This window comes from Peromyscus leucopus, chromosome 15 (assembly GCF_004664715.2).
Source record: "Peromyscus leucopus breed LL Stock chromosome 15, UCI_PerLeu_2.1, whole genome shotgun sequence".
Classification (NCBI taxonomy): Eukaryota; Metazoa; Chordata; class Mammalia; order Rodentia; family Cricetidae; genus Peromyscus; species Peromyscus leucopus.
The window spans coordinates 3,206,462-3,227,397 of NC_051076.1; the positions used below are offsets into that span (position 1 = coordinate 3,206,462).

Sequence of the window (20,936 nt, forward strand, 5' to 3'; positions counted from 1 at the left end):
AGTTATAGTTACAACTTAGTATATATATATTATCTTAGATAGAACATATTAAGAATTAGATTCAAGTTCTTTAGGATAGGTCACCTTTTGGAATGATCTTTGTAACATGCCATTTACCTATGCTCTATACTTCTGTGGATTTTAGTATGTGTTTCTTGCTCGATATTGTTTGCATTGGTTGTAGTTCCATCTTATCTAGGTCATTATCCCTCATTATTCCTGGACAATATTTGATAACCATTCCTTTGTACATAGTCTTGTATTCGGTTTGAACCTTCTTATGTAGACAAAAAGGGGAGATGTAGTGGGTAGCCATTCCAGCTTTGATCTGGAAGTTCCAACCCCCATTGAGACTTTGGCAACTGTCACACCTACAAGGCACGGCCAAGGGAAGCACCTGGAGACCCGAGATCTGGATGGGCCAGCGCTCTCTCTGTTCCTGGACCCTTGATGGTGGAGGTTGACCAAACAGAACTCCAGAGAACACCGCTGGACTTGTAATATACCTTCCCCAGACCCCATGACCTACCTAACCCCTTTTTGTATGTTACCCACTAAATAAATCTTCCTTTTAACTACGTGGAGTGGCCTTAATAATTTCACCAATACCTATGTATCTGTAAATCTGGATAACTTAACTAACATAACTATAGAGATGACATGCATAGGTGACTATAAATCTATAAGTCTTATCTACCTAAATAACCTAAGGACTAAGACTTCATGTAAACAAGGTAAATAGTCTGTAAGCAAATGTACGGTGAAAGGACGATGACTTCAAAATTGTGACAATGCACAAAATATCTTTAAGAGAGGTAGGAATGATAGTGCTATTTGCAATATGACAATAAGCCTAAATATATATCAATATACAAAATATCCTAAACACAAGTAGAACATACATATAATATGACAGATATAAATTTACATTTGTATCAATATACAAATATTTCAAATAAGAGTAGAAATATATGTATATTATAACAAATATAGTTCTGTATTTGTATCAATATACAAATTATCTTAAACAGGAATATAAAAATAGTTTACATTTGTATTAACATATAATTATCCATAACAGTGCAAATTATCTAAGGCTGCTTTTTTTTACTAAATTTGTTTACTAGTATATACAATAATCTACCATAATATCTTATACCTATCCATTCCCCTTTTTCTTTTCTTTCTTTTTTTTTTGGTGGGGGGAGACACTTTTTCTTTTCTTAAGGAGAATGCTGAGTCTAATATTTTCTTCCACCCCCAAACCTATAACCATCATCTATAACCCTGAGAAATATGAAACCTTTTGGAGAAAGGGTGTCATTTTCTTAGAATTGCTTCCTGCTGTTTAGGGAGTGATGTTTAGGGAGTGATGTTGAGTACTCTGTTGAGTACTGTGAGAAAGCTCATATAGTTAAATCTCAGTTAGACTAACTGTAGGTTCTGCAGCAAGTCTTAGAGTAATGGGTAAGACTGTCTGAAATTCTGGCTAGAAGTATAGTATGATGATGAGTACCATGGCATCATTCTGGACTGGGTAGAGTTGTTGTTGTTGTTGTTGTTGGGGCCTCTTCTTCCTTCTGGAGACTTCTGAAATTGCTATTGGAAAAACTTATTTTTTACCATAAGAACTTGAACATTATTAATATATCAAAATGGAAAGTTTGGATTTAAAGATGACATGACATGTAAGAAAGGATTCTTAGACATCAAGAGTAAGCATGGAGAGAATTAGAATCTTGAAGAATATGGTCCCTTTTATTGGATTCCTTCTGTCCCATACCAGAGGGCTCTTCTCATATGGGACTGAAGAATCTCTCAACCTTTTTTTTTTTTTTTCAGCAATATGCTTGGGTTTAGAGAAGGAGTGAGCCAATTCCATCTCCAAAGCCAGCTTGGTTTATCATTAAATTGGAACAACTTTTCTAGATTAAAAGAGATACAGATGTTAGACAGTGAGATTTTACCCTGTGTACATGGGTACCAATAGATTCAGATATTGGTTAAAATATTAAGGCAACTCTACATAGTTAAAAGGGAGGTTTATTTTGTGGGGTAACTTACAAGTGAAGAGAGGTTACAAGGTCTGGGAAAGGTGTAGTGCAGTCAGGAGGTGTTCTCTGGAAAACTCTGCTCGGTCTACCTCCAGCATCCAGGGTCCAAGAACCAAGAGAGCCAGCCCATTCGGATCCTGGGTCTTCAAGGGTCCTCTCTCGGCTCCGCCTTGTAGGCGTGACAGTTACTGAAGCCTCAGTGGGGGTGGTCCTTCCAGATCAAAGCTGGAACGGCTACCCACTAAAGGTCATTCATCAAACTCAATAAAAAAGGAGCAGTTATAAATGTCCATAAAATAACAGAAGAAACGCACCTACAGTTTTCCTGCCTGGCCCACAGTCAGGACAAATCTTTGTCACCTGCCAGTCCCACAGCCACTCAGACCCAACCAAGTATACACAGAGACTTATATTGCTTACAAACTGTATGGCCGTGGCAGGCTTCTTGCTAACTGTTCTTATATATTAAATTAATCCATTTCTATACATCTATACCTTGCCACGTGGCTCATGGCTTACCGGCATCTTCACATGCAGCTTGTCATGGTGGCGGCTGGCAGTATCTCTGACTCAGCCTTCCACTTCCCAGAATTCTTTTCGGCCAATCAGTGTTTTATTTACTAACCAAGCAGAGCAACACATTTGCCACACAGAACATCCCACAGCACTTCCCCCTTTTCCTTTTTTTTTTTTTTTTTTCTTCAAAAAGGAAGGTTTTAACCTTAACAAAGTAAAATTACATATAATTTGGGAATTTGGGCATAGCTTCTCTTACTACTTCTTGCTGGAGGGGGGGCGCTGTATCTTATGGGGACACAAAGAAAATTTTAGGATTATGAAATAGTCCATGAGGCTGTATTGTCTGAGCCAGTTGCGTTGAATCCGATCTGGATGTTGGGTTATCTGGGCCATGGTGTCATCGGAGACCTTTCAGGGGGTCTTGGCAAATCAAACCTGATGTATCTTAATCTGGAACAAATCCATAGCCTCTTGCTTTCTGTGGAGACAAAAGCAGAGCCTCCTTTCCAAAGTAACACATCCTTATATCCAATTTTTTTTTTCTGATTTTAGAATAGTTTTTTTATTATTTTAAATTATATGTATGTATGGCTACATATGGATATGTGCATATGAATGCAGGTGCCCTTGGAGGCCAGAGGCATTGGATACCCTGGGGCTGGAGTTTCCCCTTAAAGTTTCTTTTCTTTTTTTTCTTCTTCTTTTTTTTAATTCCAGCCATCTTTATTTATACATCAAAAACAAGCATGCTTTTCCATAATAACAAACTTGTTTTTTCCATCCTCCATTAACCCCCAGCAAAAACAAATATGTCAAATATGTTTTTCCCAACTTTAATATCAAAACATCTTTAAACCCAAAAGAACAGTTATCATTTTGCTGGCTTAGCCAAATATTGAGTTGGGTACATCCTGTCTTTACAAAACTAAAAGGTAATTGACATAGGCACACATTTTCAAGAACAACAATATCATTCAAAACATATTTACAGAAATAGGGGTGATCTGCCTCCGATCCTGTCAGCTCTGAATCAGAACAGCTCCCAGGCTCTTTCAGACAGCTGGCTTCCCCAGACAAGAAACCTGAGAAGCATCAGCTCCCAAAAATTTTAGGGGAAAATATTGGATAAAAATTGGGTTTCCAGGAATGATCACATCTGTTCCATGCAAGATTGACAAAATGACACTAAATCCACCAAGAGAATCATCAATATCACGAGAGAGAAGAGAAAATGCAGGCTGCGTGGTCCCAGCAGTATCCTGCAGTATCCTGAAGTCCACTGGTCCTTGCCGAGTAAGACTGTCCCTGTGGGCTTTTACCTCATCTGGACCTGTTGGACAAGCACTCATATACTGGTCCAAAACTAGACCTCAGGGCTCCCAACAGAGAATCATTGGTCTGAGGGCATATAATCAACACAATATGGCAGGAATTTAACAAAGTTGGTCATATTGCTCCCACAGTCAAGAAGCAAGGGTAGATGAATGCTAACCCCCAGCTGCTTTCTCCTTTTTTCCTTTTTATTTATCCTTGGACCTTAGGCCATAGGATGGTGCCACCCAATTTCAGAGCTGGTCTCAGTTCAACTTCTCTGGAAATGTCCTTACAGATATGCCCCAAACTGTATCTCATAGGTGATTCCAAACTTGGTTAACTTGACAATGAAAATGAACCCTCACAGCCCCTATTATCCAACATGACAGATTTCTACTCAACTGCCACTTGTATGTTCAAGAGATACTTTTGAGTCATATTACATTTGCCCTCATCGTTACTCCTTCCACATTAAAAGCCTTTCTTCTGAGTTCAGTGCCACCCTTTTTTTCTCCTACTGTCTTCTTTCCACAGCTGGGTTTCTTTTTTTTTCTTTTTTCTTTTTTTTTGAAAAAGAAAATATAACTTAAGATATTTGAAAAAAACAAGGTGAATACGGGTTCAAAAATAATTAAGATACATTTTCCTAAGGCTACCTAGAATTAGGCTTTAAAGAATTCTACCATTTCAAGTTTACCACTAGTTACTAGATACCAATTTACAAACAAGATATTCACTTTTTTTGTTCCTTTATCAAGAGAAAAATCTACCTTCAGACTATGAGGGTGGTGATGGGGAGGGACTAGAAAACAAGATTCAAACAATCCCATGTAAATATCACATTTTTCAAATGGAAGAACTCCAAACTGCACTAGAAGTTCCAATCACTAAGACACTTTCCATTGAAATGATTTAAGTACACATGGCACCAAGGTTTAGGCCTAATATAGGCCTGACAACCAAGTCCTTGTTTTCTGGAAGAAAGGCCTCAAAAGTCCCACTCAATTCCATATAACAATGCTTTAAAGATCAATTAGGTTTTCATTTCCTTAATATTTTTGTTTTTGACTTCTAATCTTAAAGACTAGATTAAAACTTAGCTCAATTCCCAGAAGGCATTGCTTCCCTTTGCTCTATGAAAGAGTCCACCAAGACCTCTTCCTCCAAACCATCTAGACCCCAGCCTCCAGCCTGTGCTTGTGATGCATCTTTCTCAACATCCTGAAAAGGTAATGTAGGTAAAATATGCTCATAAACATTAAAACTTATTGTTAGAAAGACGTAACTAGCTTTATAATTTAAGTTTTAAAACATAAATACTTGCAGCTTGATCTGCACTGACAATGATTGTCGGAGCCTAGAATTCAACATTTACAAATTCTCATTCACACACACAAAACACACTTTATCACACAACTTGTGTCTTGAGAGAATCTTCTGCTTTTTAAATCTTTGGCCTCCCAGTCAATCCCAAGTTCAACCAACTTTAACTAAAACTTCACTCAGAATTTCACCAAGCTTTTCACCCACACATTAATGCTTGTCGTATCTTTCATCAACTGTCAAAATCTGAAGCCTGTAAACCATGTGCAACATCTTAAGCCAGTAAAGCACCAAAATAAAAAAAAAATTTAAAAACCCACCAAAAATCACTTTTCATAATGATTAACATAGAAGCACAAAATATCGACCATAAGTCAGGAAGCAACTACCTGGACAGATACAATGTCCACTGTTGAAAGAATTTTTCTTCAATTTAAATGTCTTTTCTCATCTCTAAAGAAACCTTAAAGTGCTAACTTTACTTATATAAAGCAAGCAAATTCTTCAAGTAATTTGCTACGCCAATTTTTATCAGCCTAAACAAGGAACTAAAAATAGCAAGTGAAGTGAAAAGGGCAGAACACCCGACCGGTTCGACACAGGTAGACACCCCGGAGAACGTCACCTACCATCCCGCCTTTCTTCACTGCACTGCACAAGCTAACAGATTAAGTATCTGTTTTCTTACATTAACTCCCTAGGATTTGCTAAGGTTTTTGCAAGTCACTAGGTAACACATACAGTCCTATGGAAATACTGCCACTTAAAAATCAAGACACTAATTAAAGCAAGCTTGTGTGTGTCTACTGCCTTAAACTAAAAGTGAGGCATTGCTTACAAACTGACGAGCCGCCCTCCACCGGCCGGCTCACTACTCCTGCCCCTCAGCTGCTTTTTCAAGGAAGTATACATTAACCAGATGGCGATTGAGGTGCTTGCTGTAATCCTTTTCCTTTCTGAAAGACCGATCACAGAAAATACAAACAAACTCTCCCTCGGTTATTTTAACTGCCAACTCCTCCTTCCCACTTTTTGAACTTGCTTCTTGTGGCACTGGCCGAGCCCCATGCAGCCCAGAATCATCACTTCCCTTGGACATATTATCACTCAGGTCACTTCCATCATGGCTGTGGATTCCTTCATCTTCATCAATGTCCGGTGACTCGTTTTCAGCCAAAGTGATAGGAGACGAGGCCGTTACGGTTGGTGATGGGACCGGAGGCAATGGTGACGCCGGTTCGGGTGCTGAGGCTTTCACAGGGACACTGTCTGGGTTCTGCTCAGTGTCCGCTTCCATTTCACAAAGCCCAGCTGAACCAGTCTGACACTTAGCATGTAACGTTTCACCACCTGACCCATTTGAGTTTTGTTCCGAGGATAAGACACTGGTAGATTCCTTGGGAGCAGCAAGCGTAGCTAGACTCTTGCCAGCTTCCTCTGTTCCCACTTTCTTGATAGGGGCCATTTTATTTCCTTCCCCATCAGAGCCAATTTCTTGGCCCTTGGGTGTCTCATCTCTTCTTGAGTTTCCCTTTGGAAGATCCTGTGCGCGCCTGCTTCCCTTCAGAAGCTGGCTATCTCTAACAGGCACTAAGCCAACTTCAATAAGGACTTGCTCCTGCCGCATCACCTCACTCCGCATGCCCGACCTCTCCTTGGTACTCTCTTTTCGGGGAAACCTTTTGGTGACTGGTTTCACTTGAAGAGGTGGCTCCATGACAGCAGAAGGCTCCTTCTGAACAGATCCCATGTGAGGAGGCCCTGTCTAAGCAACCTCCACCTGAGCATGGTCCAAAGGACAAAGCAGCCACTTCTGACAATGTCCCCGCTGAGACTCCATGGGAGGAGGCGGCCCCATCTGATCAGGCTCCATGGGAGGAGGCGGCTCCCTCTGAGCAGGCTCCATGGGAGGAGGAGGCTCCATGGGAGGAGGAGGCTCCATCCGATCAGGCTCCATGGGAGGAGGCTGTTCCATCTGAGTAAGCTCCATGGGAAGAGGCTGCTCCATCTTTGGAGGTTCCGTGGGAGGAGGCGGCTCCCTCTGAGCAGGCTCCAGGGGAGGAGGCGGCTCCCTCTGAGGAGGCCCCAGGGGAGAAGGCAGCTCCATCTGAGCAGGCCCAGTCTGTGCAATATCCATGGGAGAAGGAAGCCCCGGCTGAGTAGAGCCTGTAGGGGTGACCACCACCTGAGTGAGCGCATGACCGGAATAGACCTCCTCCTGAGCCAGCTCCATGGAAGGAGGCTCTGTCTCCTTCTGTGTCTCCTGAGCAGGTCTGCTGCCTTTCTTACTTGATTTACCTTTTTGAGGTTTCTTCTTTGCACCTTTTTTAATGGAAGTATTTTGCTTTTTATTGTCCCCCTTAGTCTCCTCCGTCTTGCTGTCATCCTTTGGCACCTCGGTACTATTTTTGGATTTGCTTTCCACCTTTTTTTTCTTTTTTGTCACTGGTTCCTCGTTCACAGGCTCATCTGATGGATGGGCTTCAGAATCCACCTTTCTTTTGTTCTTCTTGGCTTTACTGACTTTTTCTTTATTATTTCCTGTATGTACATCTATGTGTTTCGTCTCTGCTGCCTTAGTCTCCATCGCAGATTTCTGAGTTCTGGTAGTTACCTGGACCACTGAGGCATTGCCACAAGACTTCTTCTCTTTTGAAGCATCCTTTTTCTCTAGATATTAGGATAGCTACACCAGCTTGTTTCTTAGGTCCATTTGCTTGGAAAGCCTTTTCCCAGCCCTTTACTCGGAGGTAGTATCTGTCTTTGAAGTTAAATTGTGTTTCTTGTATGCAAGAGATGGATGGATCCTGTTTTCTTATCCATTCTGTTAGCCTTCGTCTTTTTATAGGTGAGTTGAGACCATTGATATTGATGGATATTAATGACCAGTGATTGTTACTTCCTGTTATTTTCTGTGGTTGTGTTGTTGTCCTTCTTTGGGGTATATTGGTGTGGGATTATCTATTGCCTGAGTTTTCATGGATGTGTTTAGCTTCTTTGGGTTGAATTTTCCCTTCTAGTGCTTTCTGTAGGGCTGTGGACAGGTATTGATTAAATCTGGTTTTATCCTGGAATATTTTGTTTACTCTGCCTATGGTGATTGAGAGTTTTGCTGGGTATAATAGTCTGGGTTGGCATCCGTGGTCTCTTAGTGTCTGCATGAGATTTGTCCATGATCTTCTAGCTTTCATAGTCTCTATTGAGTAGTCTGGTGTTATTCTGATGGGTTTACCTTTATATGTTACTTGGTCTTTTTCCTTTGCGGCTCTTAATATTTTTTCTTTGTTCTGTGTGTTTAGTGTTTTGATTATTATATGGCGAGGGGACTATTTTTTTGGATCCAGCCTATTCGGTGTTCTGTAAGCTTCTTGTATCTTCATATGTATTTCTTTCTTTAGGTTAGGAAAGTTTTCTTCTATGATTTTGTTGAATATATTTTCTGTGCCTTTGAGTTGGTATTCTTCTCCTTCTTCTATCCCTATTATTCTTAGGTTTGGTCTTTTCATGGTGTCCCAAATTTCCTGGACGTTTTGTGTTATGACTTTTTTGTCTTTAGTGTTTTCTTTGACTGACGAATCTATTTTCTCTATCGTGTCTTCAGTGTCAGAGATTCTCTGTTCCATCTCTTGCAATCGGTTGGTTATGCTTGTTTCTGTAGTTGCTGTTCGTTTAGTCAGGATTTCTATTTCCAGCATTCCCTCAACATGTGTTTTCTTTATTGTCTCAAATTCATTTTTCAGATCTTGGAATGTTTCTTTCATCTGTTTAATTGCTTTTTCTTGGCTTGATTTGATTTCTTCCCATTTTTTGTTTGTTTTTTCTTCCATTTCTTTAAGGGAGTTTTTTATTTTCTCTTTAATGGAGTTTTTCATTTCCTCTTTAAGGGAAGTTTTTATTTGCTCTTTAAGGGAGTTTTTCATTTCCTCTTTAAGGAAAGTTTTTATTTCCTCTTTAAGGTAGTTTTTCATTTCCTCTTTAAGGAAAATTTTTATTTCCTCTTTGAGGGAATGTTTTATTTCTTCTTTAAGGCCTCTATCATCTTCTTAAAGTCATTTTTAGGGTTGATTTCTTCTGTTTCTTCTGTCATGGTATGTTTAGGTCTTGCAGGTGTAGAATCACCAGGTTCTGATGTTGCCATATAGGTCTTTATGTTGTTGCCTGTATTTTTGCACTGGCGTCTACTCATCTCTTCCTCTGTGTGGTGCAGGTGGTGTCTGTGTCTGAGAGTGCCTCTCTTGTTCTAATTTTTAGTCTTGGTTTAGTAGGGGTTCTTGGTTAAATTGGTGCTATTGGGCTGTTTCTTCAGGGGCAGCTGATTTCAGTCAGTGAATTATATACTTATGATTCTGGTGATCTGGTTTGGTGGCTGGGTAGCGCCTTCTTCTGTGTTCCCAGGTCACGTTTTGTTCATTTGTCAACTCCTCAGCTGATCTTGTTTCTTCAGACTTCAAACTGTAGGCATCTGAATCCTCTCCCAGATGGGTTTCAGCTGAGCAGGGTAGTCTCACCAACACCTCCAAGTTGTTGGGTTTCACAGGATCAGCAGTTGGGCCCTGGGTTGTCCTCAGACGGAGTGTTCAGATTCGCTCAGGCTCCAACCCACGGAGACAGCCTCCTCCCCAGGCGTTGGGGCCAGGGGCGTCCCCGCTCCAAGCCGCGTCTGCCCATCTCCGTCCCCGGGCCTGTCCACCTCCGAGGTCCGCCGCCACCACAGGCTTACCTGCGTCCACTTGTCTCCGCCGCCGGGCCTGTACGTCCCCATCAGCCACCGCTGGGTCTGTCCACCTCCTGCTATTAATTCTTAATGGTTGTGGTCCTGTCGATCCAAACTATCTCTCTACTGGACTCATCAGCACCTTTCTTCTCCTCCTAGCCACTAGCTTGTGAAGTACCGTTCGCCGCCATCTTCCCCACACCAGTTTTGAATGTCCTTATATCCAAATTTTAAAGTCAAGGAATCTTTAAAATATACATATTGGTTTAACTCAACAAAGACATCACAATCCAGATTCTCTGTGTAATATTCATCTTTACATGGCTTATTTTTTATATTAATTTTACTGTCTCTTTAGAGACTTTATTTTTTAAAACTATGTATTTGTTTATATAACTGTATATATCACCTTTTTTTGTCTCTTTCAAGCCTATGTATATTTTACACACATTGTAAACTATTACATCTGAATCTGTCTTATTGTGAATCTATTGCTTTAAACTGCAGCATTTGTAAGACTGAAACGGCGCTATGGCTGCTGGCTCTGCCCACCTCAGCTTTCCAACATGGCGGTGTTACATTTACCGACAGCTCTGGGAGCTATCGTGGGTCTATGATTTTATCCAAGCAGCGTGTAGCCCAGAAACCTCTTTTTTTGTTTTGAAATAGGAAAGGCTAAATCCACCATGTAGCTTAATGTGCCACTTGCAGAGGCCTCATTCCCGCCATACTGCAGATCGAGCGTATACGCTAGGAACCCACCAGTAGCTCAAACCGGCAGCAGCCGCTCATTTGAGAGAGACAATTAGGAAGCTGTTTTTAGCTCCATTTTAAAATTTTTTCTCAGATTTTAGGTGGAAACTCTTGCCAACTCGTTGGGTGCCATTTGTAGCTAGAGTTTTTCTGACTGGCCCACAGTCAGGACAGTCTCTCTCACTCGCCAGTCCCACAGCCGCTCAGAATCAACCAAGTAAACACAGAGACTTATATTGCTTACAAACTGTATGGCCATGGCAGGCTTCTTGCTAACTGTTCTGATATCTTAAATTAACCCATTTCTATAAATCTATACCTTGCCACGTGACTCATGGCTTACTGTCATCTTCATATGCAGCTTGTCATGGTGGCAGCTGGCAGTGACTCCTTCTGTCTTCCTGTTCTTTCTTTTCTCCTCTCTGTTAGTCCCGCCTATACTTCCTGCCTAGCCACTGGCCAATCAGTGTTTTATTTATTGACCAGTCAGAGTAATTTGACATACAGACCATCCTACAACAAAGAAACTATATTCTTCTCAAGTGTACATAGAACATTTTATAAAACATGTAAAAATATTAGACCACTGCCATGAGTACACTGTGTTAGAAAAAGATTAATTTGTTTCTGTCTCTTCATAATATCAGAACTTATTGAGTAACAATAAATTCACTAGGTATTTATCATGGTTTCAATGGCAATAGCTTAACAGATAGTACTTTTTTTTTTGGTGACTCTGGCTGAGGCAAATATAAAGTTTTTTGTTAAAACATTCTTAATTACCAATATTAACTATCAGGTTATGCATTACACAGACACCACTCTCTGTGTATGTGTTAGGGATACTATTGCTGTGATGAAATACCCTGACCAAACCAACTTGGGGAGGAAAGGGTTTATATGATTTATGCTTCCAAATCACTGTTCATGTTGAAGGAAGTCAGGACAGGAACTCAGAACAGGCAAGAACCTGGAGGTAGGAGCTGATTCGGAGGCCATGGAAGAGTGCTGCTTATGGCTTCCTTACAGTTTCAGAGGTTAGTCCTTTATCATCAAGGTGGGGAGCATGGCTTGGAGCAGTAAGTGGGAGCTGCATCCTAATCGCTAGATAGAAAGACAGACAGATAGACAGTGATAGGCTGGGCCTGGTGTGGGCTTTTGAAAACTCAAAGCCCACCCCGAGTAACATGTTTCCTCCAATTAGACCACATCTCCTAATCCTTTTAATCCTTCTCAAGTCCTGCCAGTCCCTGATGGCTAAGCATTCAAATATATGAAACTTTGGGTCCACTCTTTTTCAAACAACCATAGTGTCTGTGTGTGTGTGTGTGTGTGTGTGTGTGTGTGAGAGAGAGAGAGAGAGAGAGAGAGAGAGAGAGAGAGAGAGAGAGAGGAGGAGAGGGAGGGAGGGGGAGAGAGAGAGGGAGGGAGGGAGGGAGGGAGAGAGAGAGAGAGAGAGAGAGAGAGAGAGAGAGAGAGAGACCACAAAGAGTTAAAGAGGAGTTTCAGAGAAACCAAAGCTAGGAAACCAGATGGCACAGTCTTGGCATTGATAATGAATCCTGAATCTGTGAGAAAGAAGCTGAAGAAGCTGTGATGATCTGAGTTGGCATTGCAGATACATGTTTGAGAGCAAAGCTATATAGTTGAATGTAGCTGAAGAGGCAAGAGATAAATACTTAGATAAATTCCAATTACTTACTACAACCTTCCAAGAAAGGAAACCTTAGGACCTGTGGGCTTCACCGCTGGATTCTAATTTGTGTTATAAGGCCAATATTATGCTAATACCAAACCAGCCTTGACAACAGAAGAAAATTGCTGGCCAGTATCCTTAATAAACATGTTATAAATGTTCATTCTTTACAAATTACTATCAGACAGAATTCACAAGTGCATACACTGGGGTGAGTGGGATGAATCTCCAGCATCCATGTAAAATGGATGCCTGTAATCTCAGCACTAGGAGAATGAGAGAAAGACAGATCCTAAGGGCTTGCTGGCCAGCCAGCCTAGCCAAACGAGTGAGTTTTCAGCTCAGTGAGAGATTTTTCTCTCAAGACAATGGACTGAGAGTGATAGAGGAAGATGCCTGGTATCCTGCCCTGAGCTCCTCTTGTACACACATATGAGCACATTATCACACAGACCCCATGTATGCTCATAAAACATACACACTGTCATACATCATGATTAAGTGGGATTTATCCCTGAAATGCAAGCTTCACTTGACAGTGTACAAACAAAATGTGATATATCACACTGACAGAATGAGGTGTAAAAGCATAGTCATTGCTAGAAGAAGAAAAGACTTTTGAAAAACAATTCAAATTTTCCATCACTAGAAAACTTCTCTAAAAATTAGTCATAGAAGGATTATAGTTTCATGTCATATATTTTCCACATATGACAAGCCTACAACTAACATTGTATTCAGTGGAGAAAGGCAGTCTTCTCTATAAGATTAGGAGCACAAAGGCATTTTCACCATTCTTAAATGAAAATGTGCCCTGTCCTGTCTCTGTACAACTACCTACTTCTCTATGGATCTCCCTGATTTTGGACATCCTCAAATGTCCAACAATAGGTAAATGGTTAGATGAATGATGGTGCATCCATGTGATGGACTCTATAACAAAAAGGACTGCTTGATAAATCTCCAGGATTGTGCTGAGTAGAAAGCTAATTGTATATGGTTACATTCTATATGAATCTTTATATAATTTTTTAAAAATTATGTAATTATAGAAATGATTACCAGCAATAAGAATGTGCAAGAAAAATCAGGAATGGGAAGACACAAAGGGAATGTCACAGTAAATAGAGAGAACAAGAGATCTTGTGTCTATTTTAGTTCTTGCTGTGGTAGAAAATACATAAGCCTACCTGTAAAATTGTGTCAAAGTCTCTTTCCCACTGGTTGGCGGTGGCACATGACTTTTGTCCCAGCATTTGGATGTCAAGGCCAGCCTGGACTACAGAATGAGTTCCAGGAAAGCCAGAAAAAAAAAAAAAAACATAGAAAAACCCTGTCTTGAAAAACCAAAAGGACAAAAAAGAAAAAAGAAAAAAGAAGAAGGAGGTATGTGGGGGGGGACCAGAAAAGGTCTCTTTCCCATAGGAAAATGAGCAAGTGGAATTTAAATGTAAACATAAAACACAGCCCTTTACAGTTGTACTTCCCAAAATGACATGTTTATGTATAAAACAAAGTAGGTATAAGAGTTAAGTTACTGTGAAATAATTGTCATGAATTGTTTTAATTTTATGACATACTAGACAATTTGTAGCATATTAATTTACTATTGCTGACTTTAATCGAGTATAAAAAATGTGTTTGACTTTGGTCAGATTTGAGTCCCTTGATTCTAGGTTAATGAATCTGCTGATCAGGTGTTCTGTTATCTAGGCATTCACATTAATGCTTTCACAGTATAACTTAATTCATTCATATTAGTATAATACACACATACACATGGCATTTACTTTGCCCTCAAGAAGCTTGTAATATCTTTAAAAATAAGACTTAGAGGAAACAACTATAATTTACTATAGATTGTATGATAAGATAATAAAAAGAAAAATCTCATTTAGTTGGGAAGCATAAAGATGAAAATCAAGAAGTCCAAAGAGGAATGTAAGATTTGAGAACTCATGGTCTTTGACAAGAAAAAAAAATGTCCTAAAGCTTCCAGGGTAGTAATCTCTGGGAAGCAGCAATTTAAGTAGGCAATTACTTATGGATTAATTAACATTCTTTATCCTGTGTGTAGATACCGCCTCATTGGTTCCTCCTCTGCTGTATGTGTAATCTCAGGTCAAAATGTTGCTTGGGATAACGAGACACCTACTTGTCAGAGTAAGTTGAAATTTTTATTTCTATTACCTTGACTCATGTACTTCATATTTTCTCTGGAATTATATGTATATTTTTGGAGGGCTGAGATTGAATCCAGGGCCTCATGCCTTTTAGGAAGCTGTAAACATAAAGCCCTATAAGGGATTTTTTAAATCTTTATTAAAATCGCTTTTGTATAATCTGTTCTTCAAGTAAATGAAGATGTTCTGGCTAGTGTCAACTTGACATGAGCCAGAGTCATTTGAGAATAAAGGACTTTCAATTGAGAAAATGCTTCTATCAGATCTGGCTATAGGTAAGCCTGTATGGCATTTTCTTAATTATGTGGGTGGGCTTAGCCCATTGTGGGAAGTGTCAGGCCTGGGCTGATGGACCTGGGTTCTATAAAAAAGCCAGCTGAGGAAGCCATGAGGAATATAACCAGCACCCCTCCATGGCCTCTGCATCAGCTCCTGCCTTCTGGTTCCTTCCCAAACTGAGTTACTGCCTTGGTTTCTCTCACTAGACTATGTTTCCGGATATGTAAGCCAAATAAACTCTCCTCCCCAAGTTGCTTTTGGTCATGGTTTTTCATCACAGTAATAGGAACCCTAAGATAGAAGACAACTGCAACTTCAAGTTCTCCTTTGTCCTGGGTGTTCCTTTTCTTTTCTTTCTTTCTTTCTTTTTTTTTTTTTGTGATATTTGCCTTCTTGAGTCTGGCTTATTTCCTTTAACAAGATGATGCCCAGTTCCATCTATCTTCCTGAAAATGAAACTATATTCCCCATGAATGAATTAAACTCAGATGTGAATATATAACCTGAAGAAAGTGCAGAAAGCATGAAAATAGTAAGAGGACCATGGCTAGGGGGAGCACTAGAGAGAGTAATAACATAAATTAAGTAATATCATAGGGCCTGGTACTAGCCGAATTTTCAGACTTCTAGTGGTGGTTTTGGTTGTGTCTCCTATGGATAAGTGGAACTACTTGATAGCTTTCTCATACCAGGAGTAGAAATAACCCATATTTAAAACACAGCAATAACCCACACTCTTCAGAGAACACATTTCTTTTTTCTGCAAGGCTCTAGGACACTGCCCAAATGGCACTATTTTGATTCAGTATCATGAATTTTAATTTTTCTTGGCCATCTACAGTACTTGAAGAGTTCCAGCCTTGGAAATAGCAGCTATCAGTCAACCCTGATTCTAAGAGTATGGTTCTTTACAAGATATTACCAGGACTTCCTTGTTTAGAAATCTCTGGACTCCAGTTTTTGTCCCTTGATTTGGTAAGCCCATCACAAGTTCAGTAGACTCTTGGTTCCCTACTATTGGTTTGGCTCCCTCTTCCCCATGGAACAGCAGCCCAGTTCCAAACACTTTCTTCATTTTAAGTATATTTAGGTTTTTTAGTGAATTATGTCATAAAAACCCATCTTATAATAAACTTGAGGGTTTTGTCTTTTACATGTCTCAAAGTACTTGAAATTATATTTGGAAGTGTGTATTACTTGAAAATTTGAAAGAACTTATTTGTGATTTTTTTTTATATTCTTAAAAGTTCTTGGTCAAATTCAGCATCTTACATATTTTTGAATGAATATTAATGGTCTGTATTTTCATTTATCCATTACATTTTCAAATGCTTAGTATATAGTAATCTACAGTTTCACCAATTTTCTTACATACTTGCAGGAATTCAAAATATGTTTCGTACTATCCATTTGTGTTTCATTCACCCTTATTCTTTCTTAGAGAATGTTTTTTTTAATCTTCCTTTCAGTTAACAACAAATTTGCAAATTAATAGGCAAGAAGAAAAATCTGGAAACTGATATAAACTCTGTAATATAATCAAAGAGCTATTTCAAATGAAAAAGTCGATTGTACTTGTAACTGCATGTGTTTATAAGAAATAGGTAGGAAAGACAGAGCAAATGTTACTGTGTGCACCTGAATAGCAAGATTTTAAAACTCATCTACAAGTCAATAAATATTAAATGCTTTTAATGAACATTTGTATTCATTGATAATGAGTATAAATATTTCAATTCAGTGATTCATTAGATTTGCCCTATCATTATTTAAATAAAATTTAATCTGCTTTCTTCACACAGTAATTTCTTGTAAGGATCCCCCCTCCATTGCCAATGGAGATTTACTTACTACCACAGAAGATTTTTATTATGGAATGGCGGTTACCTATCGCTGCAGATCTGATGCGAGAGGGAAGAAGCTCTTTAACCTGGTGGGTGAGGCATCCTTACACTGTATCAGCAATGAAGAGAAAGTTGGAGTCTGGAGTGGCCCTCCTCCTCAGTGCATTGAACTCAAGAAATGTACACCTCCTCATGTTGAAAATGCATTCATAGTGTCAGAAAACAAAAGCTTGTTTTCCTTAAGGGATATTGTGGAGTTTAAATGTCAGCCTGGCTTTAGCATGGAAGGAGCCAGTAGTGTGCAGTGTCATGACCTAAACAAATGGGAGCCAGAGTTACCAGTCTGCTTCAAGGGTAAGTCTGACCAGGGCTTGGGGAGCCTGCAATGCCATGGGGTGTTGGAGGACCAGAGTTAAGGGTTGGTTCTGGAAGAGGGCATAAGATGAACAGGGTGGATGAATAAATTTTCTTGGGAGGGAATATGAAATCAAGAAGGGACATGTGTTTTTGTGAGCGTTTGTGCACCCTTACAAGCACATCCGTTCAAATTGAGGAGGAGCTGAATATGAACAAGGAATGTGATACATCCTGGGAGTTCTCATACACAGAAGTTCTTTACATGTATTGCCATCTCCAGCCCGTATCAGTTATTCATATGTATAATACTTACTAATATGTAATGAGTAGTCCATGGCTAATCATATTAAATGTATGCATATTTAACTCCTAAAATGAAGCTATGGGGTAGTTACCATTCCTTTCATATTGAGGCTTAGGGTTAATATTCTAAGACAATATACATAGTAACTTGCAGAGCAAAGATTAGAATCCAAGGTTGCCCATCTGGCAGATTCTAAAGGAAAGAAGGCTTTCCTATTGATAATGGGATATAAAATGTTAGAAGGACAGGAAGAATAAAAGGAGGAAAACAATGTTGCCAAAGATCAAGGAGCTACTGTTACTACAGGAGTAGAGCTGACACAGCTGGTCCTGTGATGGTTGACACTGTCACGCTCTATCATGGCTGACACAGCCAGACCCTGCCACTGCTTCCAGGATAGAGCCAGTCCTTGCTGGTCATTAGTGTTGCTAGAATTTGAGTGGCTGTTGCTCACTTGAGAGTCACCAAGATTGCCTCAACTGATGCTGTCCCTGGATGCATAAAGGTGTCTGTCACATCTTGCCTTTTATAGTGATATATATCTTCCAGGTGGCAGAACTTAATTAAAGCCTCTAGAGCATAGGCCCTTTGGCAAACCTCTATCTCCAGAAATATTTACATTATGATTCAGTAACAGTAGCAAAATTACAGTTATGAAGTAGCAATGAAGATAATTTTATGGCTGGGAATCACCACAATATAGGAGCTGTATTAAAGGATCACAGCATTGCAAAGGTTGTGAACCACTGTCTTAGAGCAAAGAACTTGTAGTTTTCATGTTTCTACCCATAACAAACAATTAAAAGGCAATAAATAGCATGAGACTGGGAATCATTAGAAATTTAATCAGCCTAGTCTTTAAATATCACAGCTCAATGTATTAGTCAAGGGAAGCTCTTGAAAGATGAGCCCTCAAAACAATTATTATAATATCAAATATATTTGGAAATTCTCATGGAAATCATTCATTCTAGACCAATACCCCATGTTTTACTAGAGAAGTCTAAAGTTCAGAGAGGAGAACTGAGTTGATATGTGGTTTTGGATTTGGTTTAGTGTGTGTGTGTGTGTGTGTGCGTGTGTGTGTGTGTGTGATTTTTTCCCCTCATTTTGCTGCTTTAAGTAATTGTGTTAAGACTCACATGCATCCTCACTCCCTGAGTTCAAAACAATTGGCTTAAATAGAAGCTGGACCTAGGACTGTTAGAATATTTAATATATAGTGCATAGTTCTCATTATGATAACTGGAGGTTTTTTAAAAGATTTTGCTCAATGGCTATCCAACTGTCTTCTCAATGGAATGAAATGAGTTTTTTTTTTTTTTTTTTTTTTTTATAAAAAAGCCAGCTGAGGAAGCCATGAGGAACATAACCAGCACCCCTCCATGGTCTCTGCATCAGCTCCTGCCTTCTGGTTCCTTCCCAAACTGAGTTACTGCCTTGGTTTCTCTCACTAGACTATGTTTCCGGATATGTAAGCCAAATAAACTCTCCTCCCCAAGTTGCTTTTGGTCATGGTTTTTCATCACAGTAATAGGAACCCTAAGATAGAAGACAACTGCAACTTCCTTTAAGTTCTCCTTTGTCCTGGGTGTTCCTTTTCTTTTCTTTCTTTCTTTCTTTTTTTTTTTTTTTTTTTTTTGTGATATTTGCCTTCTTGAGTCTGGCTTATTTCCTTTAACAAGATGATGCCCAGTTCCATCTATCTTCCTGAAAATGAAACTATATTCCCCATGAATGAATTAAACTCAGATGTGAATATATAACCTGAAGAAAGTGCAGAAAGCATGAAAATAGTAAGAGGACCATGGCTAGGGGGAGCACTAGAGAGAGTAATAACATAAATTAAGTAATATCATAGGGCATGGTACTAGCCGAATTTTCAGACTTCTAGTGGTGGTTTTGGTTGTGTCTCCTATGGATAAGTGGAACTACTTGATAGCTTTCTCATACCAGGAGTAGAAATTAGTCATCCTTGAAGGAAATTCTTGTTCTGCTTTCCCCCAGCTTCTTTGTTGTGCTTGTTCCAGATATCTGACTCATACAACCACCCCCTGGTGACCACTTTTCTATGGAACAGCTAGATAAAAGATACTGAATGGCTCCTAACCCCCACATCTTACAGTAGTTACACTCACATGCATATCCTCTTAGATTTCGTGCCTACTTTGACTGAGCACGCTAGTTAATGGAAACTTGGCCTGACCAACACTGGGATTCCAATAGAGATTTGTCCCTTAGGTCACTCTGGGGCCTTCTCCTCACACTGACTGGCCTCTGTTTTACTTCATGTGTTTCATGTACCCTCAGAGCATACAGAAAATAAAAATATTGTCTTGTTTCTGTAATCAATTGAATACTGTAATTGCTGAATACTGTAAATTGAAATATACCCTGTTGAGCAGTGGTGGTACATGCCTTTAATCCTAGCACTTGGGAGGCAGAGCCAGGCTAGGATCTCTGTGAGTTCGAGGCCAGCCTGGGCTACAGAGTGAGTTCCAGGAAAGGCGCAAGGCTACACAGAGAAGAAACCTTGTCTCGAAAAAAACAAACAAAAGAAAAGTTCAGCAAAAAAGAAAAAATGTATATATACCCATACACCGCTCTTTTAGAATAGATCCCTCCTTACTGTGGCTCTATCAATTTTATATAAAACTATCATCCTTCAGCCTGAAAAACTTTTTTTTTTTAATTTTGTAGATCTGGAACTTTATTGTTGAAACACTTTCCCCTTGTGGTTCCTTTTAGTTAGTGTCTCTTTCATGGCTGCTATTATGCTGGTGGAATTTGATTTTACAACTTTGGTGTATCTAGATGAAGAATTGGTTGAATTTTATTGTTGAATTTTATGGCTTCCTGAATCCCATATCTTTCATCAGCTTTCTTTAGTGCATGGTTTCATCCCTCTATTCTTTCTGTGTAATGCTGCCAAAGTACATGTCATTCTTCTATACCATAGGCAGTACTACCACCACTGCTTCTTTAAAAACCACCCAGGAAACAGATTACTGGAGATCATTTATTCAAGTCTGAGTTGTGGAAAAATGGGTATCAAGTTGTGCTCTTGTCCACACAGTAAACACAACTCTCACCTCAAAGGAGAAAAGAGATAGTTTATTCTGGAGCCAAACATGAATGGCCAAGACCAGAGAACACAGATTTAGGTTACTCCAAATTCCATGATCCAAGATGGCAACATTTGATGTCAATGCAAAAACTACAGCTGTTATCTGAAAAGGAATAAGAGATCCTTTATTCTGGAGCTATTTTAAGTGACTATGGCCCAGGAAAACAGATTTAGATTACCCCAATTCTTTGTTCTAGTGTGGAAGCATTTTCATAGTTTTATAGAACAAAGAAAGTTATGTCAAGGCAAGTTTAAAATAAATTATGGGTACATCAGAGAGGCAATTACAACAAGATGGGGAAAACTTTTCTATAGACCTAAGATGATAGCTGATGACATTTTTAGCTTTTGAGCTGGTGGAAGCTAGTGATTTGCTAAGTTAATAGATCCCAAAAGGTTTCTATCTGTTAGTAACAAAATGTTAATTAAGACACATAGGTGGGGAAGGAATGGCTGTTCTGGAGGGCTA

At 39.5% G+C, this 20,936-nt stretch overlaps 1 protein-coding gene across 5 annotated transcripts in view; it reads left to right on the plus strand.

The window, feature by feature from the left end:
• Positions 1 to 20,936, plus strand: part of LOC114687532 (complement component receptor 1-like protein) — a 59,392-nt gene that overhangs the window by 16,484 nt on the left and 21,972 nt on the right. For 4 of the 5 annotated variants that reach the window (XM_037211103.1, XM_037211101.1, XM_037211102.1 and 1 more), the window contains 2 exons: positions 14,451 to 14,536; positions 16,638 to 17,033. In XM_037211103.1, the coding sequence (XP_037066998.1) occupies positions 14,451 to 14,536; positions 16,638 to 17,033 (482 nt within the window). The remainder of the gene's footprint in view (positions 1 to 14,450; positions 14,537 to 16,637; positions 17,034 to 20,936) is intronic. The other variant, XM_037211104.1, reaches the window with a different exon arrangement.